Source organism: Octodon degus, unplaced genomic scaffold (genome assembly GCF_000260255.1).
Source record: "Octodon degus isolate 3935 unplaced genomic scaffold, OctDeg1.0 scaffold00040, whole genome shotgun sequence".
NCBI lineage: Eukaryota > Metazoa > Chordata > Mammalia > Rodentia > Octodontidae > Octodon > Octodon degus.
The window spans coordinates 2,902,129-2,912,632 of record NW_004524616.1 but is presented as its reverse complement, the minus strand read 5'-3'; the positions used below and the strand labels follow the sequence as shown (position 1 = coordinate 2,912,632).

At 39.7% G+C, this 10,504-nt stretch overlaps 1 protein-coding gene across 3 annotated transcripts in view; it reads left to right on the top strand.

The window, feature by feature from the left end:
* Nucleotides 1-8,524, top strand: part of Jakmip2 (janus kinase and microtubule interacting protein 2) — a 198,351-nt gene extending 189,827 nt beyond the window's left edge. Inside the window, exon 21 of one of the 3 annotated variants that reach the window (XM_004631264.2) lies at nt 8,057-8,524. Coding sequence is in view for 1 of the 3 variants with exons in the window: in XM_004631261.1 (XP_004631318.1) it covers nt 8,057-8,170 (114 nt within the window). In the remaining 2 variants the exon portion in view is untranslated. The remainder of the gene's footprint in view (nt 1-8,056) is intronic. The other 2 variants (XM_004631262.2, XM_004631261.1) reach the window with 2 other exon arrangements.
* The last annotated feature ends 1,980 nt before the right edge of the window (nt 8,525-10,504 follow it).

The following is a 10,504-nucleotide window of genomic DNA, read 5'->3' as shown; positions in this document are numbered from 1 at the left end:
TAGTGGAGTAGCAGTTGCCGAACAGCTTTGGAAATGCCAGTGTGTTCACCTCTATACCGTTTCTCACTTGACTGCAACTCTGAGGCATGCACAAGATTTAATTTGGCTTTCCTCCCAAGTAGCACATTATTGACACTTTGTAATTATCTACCAAATGAAATGTTATAATGCTAACCAGTTGTATTGTAAGTGAATATGATAACGAATGTGGGCGGTATAAAATATATTCCGGGAAATGACTGAGTATAGATTTGCAGTCAAATATACTTTGGATCCTACCATTGACTAGCTATGTGATGGTAGGAAATTTGTTTAATCTTTATGAGATTAGGTCTTGTCTTCTATGAAATGCTATGGGTATGCTCCCCACTGCCCCACTGCACAGTGTTGTGTGCAGAGAATTGAATGTGGTTATACGCTTGTCACATTTCCTAGAACAGGGTTAAACAACTCTTCGCTATTACTAAAAAAAAGTTAGCTATGACACTTACTAATATAACATTACTGAAAACTAATTAATGCTGCTTATGTCTCTGAAGCCATCAAGAGAGCACTGAAAGGAATGAAGGAAGAAAAGTGCTTGAATTGTTGGCAGGTAGCAAAACTACACTGCAAGTAACTATAAAAATTTTCATACTGAATAAATGATTTATATTCTGTTCATAAACCCAAGACTAAGATATATAAATAGTTTAAAATGTAATGGCAAATACTTCTTTTCATTTAACAATTGTCTAAGGCATTATTTACAGTGATGCTGTTGAAGTTCCTAAGAGCTTTCTCTGAAGGCACCCATACTACACTGAGTCCTGTCCCTGAGGACTAAATTACTCAGTCATATGGGTTGTGTAGGAACTTTTGACTGAAACCAGAAGATGCCTGGGTAGTTCCACAAGGTGTCATCTGCCCATGAATTCTGTCCACTCAAATAAACAGTGTAGTACTGTACCAGTGAGAATCAGAGGGAGAAAAGGGACAGGAGAGGAGGGAAAGGGAAGTGATGGGAGAGAAAAAGACAAGAAGGAGAAAAGAGGAAGAGAAGGAGGAGGAGGAGAAAGACAGATGCCTACCAGGTCACATATAGGAGAAGTGACCAACACTAGTAGGTTCTAAGAAGTCCCATCACAGGCCATGGCAAACGACAGAAACCATATGTTATTTTCAGCAGAAGTTAGAAAACAACTAATTTGAGGACAGCAATAGATAGTATAACAACCATTGTTGAATTCCCGTTTGTTGTTTAGTGAATTCTGTATCATTTCTAATATTTTTTTTTTTTTTTTTCTACTATTTTTATTCTTTTAAAAATAAAAAGGTTAGAGCTGGCGAGATAGCTCAGCAGACTAAGTGCCTGCTTAGGCAAGTGCAGGAACAGGGATTCGATCCCACACACCACATGCCCTGCCAGCCCTACTCCTGAGTAGTTTGAGCTGGCTACAGAGACGAGGCATAGTGGTGTATGCCTGTAATTCCAGTGCTATGGAGGCTGAAAACAGGAGGCTCACTAAGAGTCCAAGCTGCATAGTGAGGACCTGTACCAAATACGTCAAAATAAATAAATACTCAAGGGAGCCAGTGGTATGACTTTCAGTTCAAATTCAAAGGTCAAAGAACCCTGAGTTTTTAATGTCTAATGCACAAGTCCAATATAGCTTTGACACCAGGGACCATGTGGGGAGTAGTTTCAGGATGCTTTGAGTACATTATATTTATTATGCACTTTATATCTATTGTTATTACCCTGAGGTCTATATAATAAAATAACTATACAATTTACCCTAACCCAGAATTAGTGGAAGTCTTCAGCCTGCTTTCCTGCAAACATACAGTCTGATTTAGGAGTAATGAGAGACAGAGATATTCAAAGGGTGTTGCCTATATCTATTTTACTCCATAATCTGATTTTGGTTGAAATCACAACAGAAAACCCTGCTTCAAAAAGATAGGATAAGAGTCAGCCAGAGAGCTCAGCAGATTAAAGCACCTGCTTAGGCAGGTGCAGGGACCAGGGTTTGATCCCTGGCATGCTGTGCCAGCCCCATCCCTGAGGCACACTGAGGCAGCACTGAGACTGGGCGTGGTGGCTTGTGCTTGTAATCCCAGCACTAGAGAGGCTCAAAACAGGAGGATCACTACAAGTCTGGTCTACATAGTGAGACCCTGTAGGCCCTGTACTAACTACATTAAAATAAAATTTAATAAAAGACAGGATGTTGGAAACAGAACCAGTTCTGTCAGTGCTTTTATGGCAATCTCAGGACTTTAGTATACAGAAAGTGTGGAGATTTGAAGTTTTTCCAAAACACTTTCAGTACACCCTCATTTGGGATCTTGGGCAGTTGAATCATCTAGCATATTTATGAATGGGTCAAGGATCCATTCCTTTCCATTTCAGGAGTCTTCTGTGATTGAAAGTTAATCCTCAAACTCTTGAAAGATGATGCAAGCGATCGTGAGCCAGCTAAGAGAAAGAAGTCCCTGGTTCAGACTTTAAAATAAAATAAATAAATAAATAAATAAACCTTTGGTAATGTTTGAAAGACGTCAAAACTCCCAGTGTGCATTTGGCACTTGTCACTCCCATAATTCCAGTTTCACTTTGAACACAACAGTCATGTTATGTGCTGATCTGAATGCAGGTGCCTTTGTCCTCTGAGTGACTGAGTACACTGAGCAGCTTGGCCGTGTCACACAACTTGGCAAGTTTTTTCAGCCCATGTCATACCACTGAAATGTGTGCTAATGCGACTGATTTTCTAGAAAAATTCTCTGGTGCACTTCTCATAAGTCAAAAACTTTGGGCTGTAATCTACTTTTATTTAGACAGCCATCTCATGTTGTGTGAAAAAGACGAATATACCCCACATCTGTGCCCTAACAGGGCTGCACATATATTTTAATATGGTGGATAAAGTTAATCACACCCTGAAAAAAATGTTAAGGTAACATTTTCTAGCTTCTTAGCATTTCTCTACAGAGCACAATAGACTCACATTAAGAAGTGCCCCCTTTGACCTTCAGAGTAGAAGCAGAAATCTGTCCAGTAATTGTAGCTACTCCATCCATTCATAGACTGACCCTAAGTGCCCGGTTCAGCTCTCCTGATATGTAATCAAAGACTTGAGCAATTCTGAAGCTGTGGTGTTGCTGGCAACAGAAACGCACTTAACCTGTCCTCCTGCACACCCTTCTGAAGACAGTGTGCACAGTTACCTTGTCACCAATGTTATTAGACTCGTCATTCGGGATCACTTACGGCAGTGATGAATCAGTCTTCTCCAACAGTTGTGATTCAGCGTTCTCTGCTTTTCCATGAGCTCATCTAGTTATGGTGCCAACCAAAAGAGCTGCACATTCCACCTTTTGAACTGCAGCCTGTACTAAAAAGTTCACAATGAATAACAACAAATGACCTTAGCAAAGGGCAAGGTCAACTCTTTGCTAGCAGTAAAAGGCTTCTTAATTTCAGCAATGTGGTTAGCCACTAACGATGATGTTCTCAGTGCTGACACATTTAATTAAGTAGTGAACTTCAGTAATTGTTTCTGTTCCTTGTGATCATTTTCCAGAACTCCCCCTTAAAGCCTTTTCTTTTAACCACTTAGTATCCATGTGCCAATACAGTTTTGATGATTTAGTGGCTTAATTGGGCAGGGCAGCTTGTTGCCAAATATTAGACCAAGTGGCTTTGGAGAATGTGAATCACCTGTTGCACTGAACTCCCAATTTAAGGAGGACTCAAAGTTTTGTTTTACATGCGGTAGTCTTTCATTGGCAGTCTTAATGTCTCATCAGTGGGTCTTTCCTCTTTGCCCAAGAAGCACTCCAATGACATGTAGTAGTATCTACTCATTTTTGGTAGGGTTATCTTGTGGGCTACTAAAATTGTGACTGAGACAAGGGACAGTACAAGAAAGAGGATAGGAGTGGTAAGTAAAGTAAAAGAAGGGGCACCTAGGGACCACAGTAAGTATTAGGTGCTGGCGTGAAGTCTGCTACCAGACCCAGTTTGTCACTTGCCGCTCACTGGTAGGATATTGATGTGATTCTGGAAGTTGTTGAGAACTTATTTTGCTTGCTGTGGAGTCAGTCCTCTCCGCTGCTGATAGCACTAGAACCACTGCCTCAGCTCCATCTCATATCATCAGGGTTTAGATTCACAGAAGGAGTGCACAACCTAAATCCCTCACATGCACAGTTCGCTGCAGAGGTTGCTTCTTTAATCTCAACCATGAACTTTGAATTTGACAGCTCAATATTTTTACTTCCTGTTTAGTAACATTGAGAAAATATAAAAAACAGATTATAGGGTTATTGCTTTGATATAATTTTTTTAAAGGTTAAATACTATGTTATAAAGACAGTCACAGTTAATTGGTTATAAATTATGTTAAATATATGCAAATATTTACTTTGTACTGCATATATATATATATATATATATTTTTTTTTTTTTTTTTTGGCGGTACCGAGGATTGAACTCAGGCCCTTGCGCTTGCCAGGCAAATGCTTATTCTACTGAGCTATCTCCCCAGCCCTGCATTTATATTTTTAATACCCTCTCCCAACAATGTTTACAAGAACCTCTTGCTTTGCTAATGAATCCTTTAAGTTAGTCTCCAAATTTTATAGGGACAAATTGGTCTTCTGGGAACTGGGGGGCTAATAGAAGGTCTCTCATGTGCTAAGCAATGCTCTGGCAATGAGCTCCAGCCACAGTCTGTTATCCTAGCTGGTATCACATTGCTCTGCTATTTTCATAAGCGGTCTTGTGAAAATGATAAATTTCTCTTCATTCCTTAAAGTAGAAAATATTTGCTTATTATTTCACATTGGTAAATAAATTCTAAAAGATAGATCATTTCATGCTAATTAATCATTCCCTTCTTTATGTGAACATATTCACTGACCTTCCCCCAGTTATTCTAAATTTGTTTCCCCAGCTCACAGGGACTCAGTAAAGCCTAATGGATGGTTTATGCTTCACTCATGTTTATAATTTCAGTGTCTACAACAGTGCCTAATATATACTTGATGCTGAACACATTTTAATTAACAAATGGGCTCAAGGGCAGATGGATGGTTGAATAAATAGGAAAAATGAATATGAAAGCAAAGTTTTGTCATGCAAGATTGAAGCAACTAACAACAGAATACTGCAATACTATGTGAGATAACATAGCCAAACTGTGGCTGGAGCTGATTGGCTGAGCATGTGCTAAGCATGTGAAAGGCTCTGGGGTAAACCTCCTGTAGCTTCCCATCCCCACCGTACCCCAGAAAAACCCTAGTTTGTTCCTTGTATAAAATTTGGAGACTAACTTAAAGGATTCATTGACAAAGCAAAGAATATGTGAACAAATATATTCTCATATTAGCTTGATGTCTACTAGGGCATGTGGACTCAGTGCTTTCCCAAAGATAGCTTTCAGACAACACAGCGAGTTTTTCAAAGCCCAAATTTAATCTTGCCACTTTCCCAGGAAAGCATCACACTCATCACCCAGTCCTAGCTGTTTAGCTGTGCAGAGGAGCCCGGCCCAGTCTAAGCACAGAGCATCTCCCCAGCCACCCTGTACCCGTTCCCGCGCTGGCTGCACTTCCTCCTGTCCACTGCAGGCCTCAGCTCGAGCTGCCTTGGAGCACAGAGCTATTTCTCTCCTGCTTCATCTCATAATCACCTACTTACCCTTCTCTCGGGTCTCGGCTCCACTGTGATCGCCATGGGAAAGTCTTCCTTGAGAAATGCTTACCTTCTGGCTGAATTATACATGTCTATGTTAAAAAAATTGCATGTTATTTGTCATTAATATATCTCTCCCTCATTCTGTGTAAGTTACAGGTGGACAGGAACCATTTATTTTGCTCATCTCATATCCCATATATCTAGAGAGTTCCTAGCACATCATGAATAGTCTGTAAATATTTTCTAAAATAGTACTGATGTTATGATGAGAAAAGAGAAAAGGATATCTTGTTTTACAGCTAAAACACATTTCACATCCAGTATTTGTAACACAACCTCTGCTAAATAGGTACCACTTGACCTCTCCATCTTGATCTATGTGTACTGCTATAACAAACTACGGAGGACTGAGTAACTAATGAATAATAGAAATTCACTTCTGATAGTTCTAGAAGAGTAGGAAGTCCTAGACCAGGCACTGGCAGATTCTGTGTCTGCTGAGGAGCAGGACAAGATGCTTCCAAAATGGTGACACCTTTGCTGTCCTTGCTGGAGGAGACCAACGCAGTGTTCTCACAAAGTGAAGGCGTGAAAGGACAGAAGGAGCCTAGCGTGTTCCCTCCAGTCCTTTTAGGTGGTACTAATCCCCCCATGAGGTCATCACCTCCTCAATCTTTCAATATTGCTTTGCATTTGAAATTGAGTTTCAGTATGAATTTGGATAAGACACCAACATCCACACCATAAAACTGTGTAAATATTAATTTCCTAAAATAAAAGATTGGCAGGCTGGGGTTGTAACTTACTGTGTGAAGCATTTGCTCAGCACGAATGAGGCCCTGGGCTCAACTTACAATGCCAAAAATAGTAACAGCATCTACTATTTTTCTGTATTATACACCTATGTTAAGACAGGCAACTAGTGTAGAACCTGGCTCATAGAAAGCCTCACTATAAGCCAAGTCCCTCGGACATGCCAAGCATTCTGTGCTGGATTGTGTCTTTCAAGACGTGCTTCTGTCCACTTAGCCCACATTTGCACATTGCCATCAGATGGTAAATGCTCTCTTGTCCTTCCCACCTCAGTGGAAAAGCCAATGAAGAATATTATAATTACAAATTGTTGTTTGAAGATCTTAAAAGTATAGCCTTGTTTAAAAATTCAGTTTCAAACTGCTTGGTGTCATTTCCTTTCCCTTTCTGTCTTATCATCCCCTCTCCAACTCTCTGCAGAACAAGGAAGATGAGCAATAGAAGATAAGGTTCCCCACCAAACTCTTTCTGCCTCTCGGTACTTTGTCCCCTCCTCCCTATGTGGTCTTGCCTTAGCCACTGAACTCCCTCCCCTCTATGACCCTATCACTCCTCCATCCCAACTCAGCCCAACCTTGGGAGCAAAATGACTGCAAATGTATTGTTCCAGTACTTCCAACTGGCACTTACAGCAGGAAGTGCTTTGAATCTTTAATTTGCCTCTGTAAGGAAAGAGTCCTCCAGATACTAGGCAGCCCTTTTGCCCCCACATTAGCTCTTGATCAATGTTTCTGGAATATTTTCTCTATCAATGTTAGTCAGACTCTAAAGCCATATTGCTGAGTGGCACTTGACAGTATGTCCCCTGTGCCACTTTCAGCTTTGTTTGATAGAGAGAACTTTATGACCTAGACATCTACCTGAATGAAAACTCAGACATCTACCTGAATGAAAACTCAGACACAGGAGCAACAGAGCTAGAAAAATGTCCAGACTGAACACTCCGGCAAAACCCCTTTCAGGGATGTCTCAAGGCCAACCTGTTCAGCAGATTTCCCAGGGAATTGTCATTCCTTCGGGTGGAGACCATCTGCCAGTGGTTATAGTTGTCCAGGAAAACCTGTGACATAAAAGTAAGTCACTGAACTGTTTAGACAGACCTTGCGAAATAACACTTTGAATATGTTTGGAAGTATGATGATTCAATTAAGTTTTAGGAGATTGCTTTGCAGCACCTCAGATGAATAGGTAATAATGATAATAGTTTATATTTCAGGCTATGTACTATGAGAAAAAAACTATTAATTGCCTTCTATACTTTCTTATGTTGCAACAAGTTTTGAAATAAATACTTCTATTTCTATTTAAAAGTAAAGTAGTTACACTTTAGAGATGTGTTGCAACTTGAGCAAACATATTCAGCTCAAAAAGATGGTAAGGAACTTTTACTTTTTTTAAAATTTTTTTTTTATAAAGCAAAGTTTGCATTTGGGTTCCTTGTTTAGTTCAGTTTGGTTTGGGTGCTGGGGATTACACCAAACTCACTGCATGCAAAAGCTTGCTTTTATCAGATTGAGCTATTAACAAAAATGATGAACTTTTCCCTTTGTTTTACAGAATGACCGAAAATATGGATTGTACCCCAAAAGGCAAGTGCTTCTAAACCTTCAAAGATGGCAAAATTGTTTACACCAGTGCAAGGGAGATCAAAAGCTACGAACTATCCTGTAGCCAGGACTACGACTGGGTACTTTAAAGCCATTATTCAAGGTTTCTGACTCAACAGTTCCTACATGACCCTGGTAAAAATCTACAATATATGCTGCATTTAATGACATATGTATATTCAAAACAGAAGAAGAGAACTATAAACATATATTGTGTAAAGAAAAAATTGAGCAATGGAACCAGTTTTAGCAGATCAAGTAAAGATGTGTCTTGGGCATGGAACCAAAGTTACAATGAAACATTCAACCCCTGCTGTGCAGGGGGAGTCATTTTAATGTAACACCAAACTCCATGGAAAAAGTAGTCCTGAAAATAAACATCATTTTAAAAAAATCAAAGCAAAACAAAACAAAACAAAAAAAAAACAAAAAAAACAAAAACAAAAAACAACTGTGGGTGGGAAATGAAGCACGAGGAATACCTATGAGGAGCTATTTATAATAAAATGTTTCATTTGAAAAGTCTGGTTTCTTACTACAGGGATTTGCTTTTCAGTCTTTACAATTGTTTTAAACTCAGGAACACAGACATCTACAATGTGAACAGAAGAAAGGCATTCTATTTTGTTTTTCTGTGAGAGGTGGAGCAGTGGAATGCATTCCACAGATGACAGACCAGTGGATCACAGTGAACCCAACTGAGCTGGCGACCAAGTCCAAGGACTCCGGTGAATGTTACATGAGACATGAATGCAGAGTTGATGCTTCCCTGCTCTTCTCTCACTTCAGCATTCCTTTACCAACAGTGGACTGTTCTCATTCATATTGAAAATCAAGACACTATTCTAAATCCCAAGTTCCCTGACGCAGTTCTGTTCAGGACGCCAGCATCTACAGGGACAGTGGGCCAGAGAACACCTTCGAATCTTTCAGTTTTCAAAATAGTTGCTTTCAATTTAAAATTGCCTGCAAACGAACATGCTGTATGATTGGAATCAAAACATCATAGAGGTGATGAGCAAATTCCTACCAACTGTTAGGCTTGCCACAGAAATGTGAATATTAAAAGTGTCTTGGTACACCTAGAGCAGTCTGACCTCTTTTCATTTAGAGTGATAACATTTTTCCCAGACAGCTGAAAGCAATTAGCTCTAATTTTTTTATTACAGAGGTAACAGATTCCGATAAGGTCCTTTTCTACCAGAGACTATTAAAGACTGGTACTTTTCCTATATTATTATCTTATGTATTGCTGAGTCCTGAATTCAGTTCTGAGAGCAACTATGTGTTCCTGAAAAGTTAATTTTACACCTCATTTACTGTAGATAACAAGACAACCTCAATTTTTTCAAATTTTCAAGATTTTATTTATGGGGCTAGAATCCCATGCATAGGGAATGTGTGTAGGGAGCCAGAAACTCTTTCTATGAAATGTTACACAAATCTTTCCATATGTGAGTTCAGTACCCTATCCTTTGATTTTAGCACTGGCATTTTCAAAGCCAGAATAATATGTGAAGAATCTACAAGAAAAACTGGAACACTAGGGTCCCACTTTTGTCCTTGTATTTACTGCTGACCCAGGTATCTTTGGCCCAGTCACTTACCTCTCTGTGCCTCAGTTTCCTCATCTGCAAAATGGGGTTCAAATGCTTTTTCATAGAATTTTATTTGCAATTCTGGAACAAGAGGTGCTTAAAGTAGCACAAAGTGCTTTGTAATTATTATAACTGCTGTATTATTTGACTTTTTTGTGTTGTTGAGAAAAAGATTCCCCTAGGTAATAAAATAGTGCTCCAGTTTGGTTAAATGTGAATATTGCAGCACTGAAGCTTTCCCATCAAGCTACCTGGGACATTATTAGCAATAAATAATGAGAGATCAAAACCAGAATCTCTAATAATATAGCAAACAGATCATCTCACGTTGCTGATCACACCCGAACAGTGTCATTTCAACGACGATAACATCCCAGCTTTTTGGATTGCATCCATCTCCCTCCTGATTGCCACGCAGGCTGTCAAACAAAACACCACTTAGATCACAGGAGAGCCAGCCGTGGGGTGAAGGCCTGGAGAAAGCTGAAGGTGGCATGCGTTCTCTGTTTATCTCTCTCATTGTGGGAGAAGGCCAGGTACAAGCACTGTGCAAATTCTCCTACTGGATTCTTTGTTCAACTAGGTAGGTTCCAAAAGAAAATGATCATCAGGCTCATTATGTGGGAAATATGAAACAGGGTAACCTCTACCATGTCGGTCCTTCAACCCCAGCTAGCTTCAGTCAGAAAAATATGGAAAAGGCTAAATCACCATCAAAGTTCAGACTTTCCTCCTCACTTACCATTCCAGAGCCCTTCTGAGCAAATTCTGGTTCCACCTGCTCCACCCAACGTAGTTTC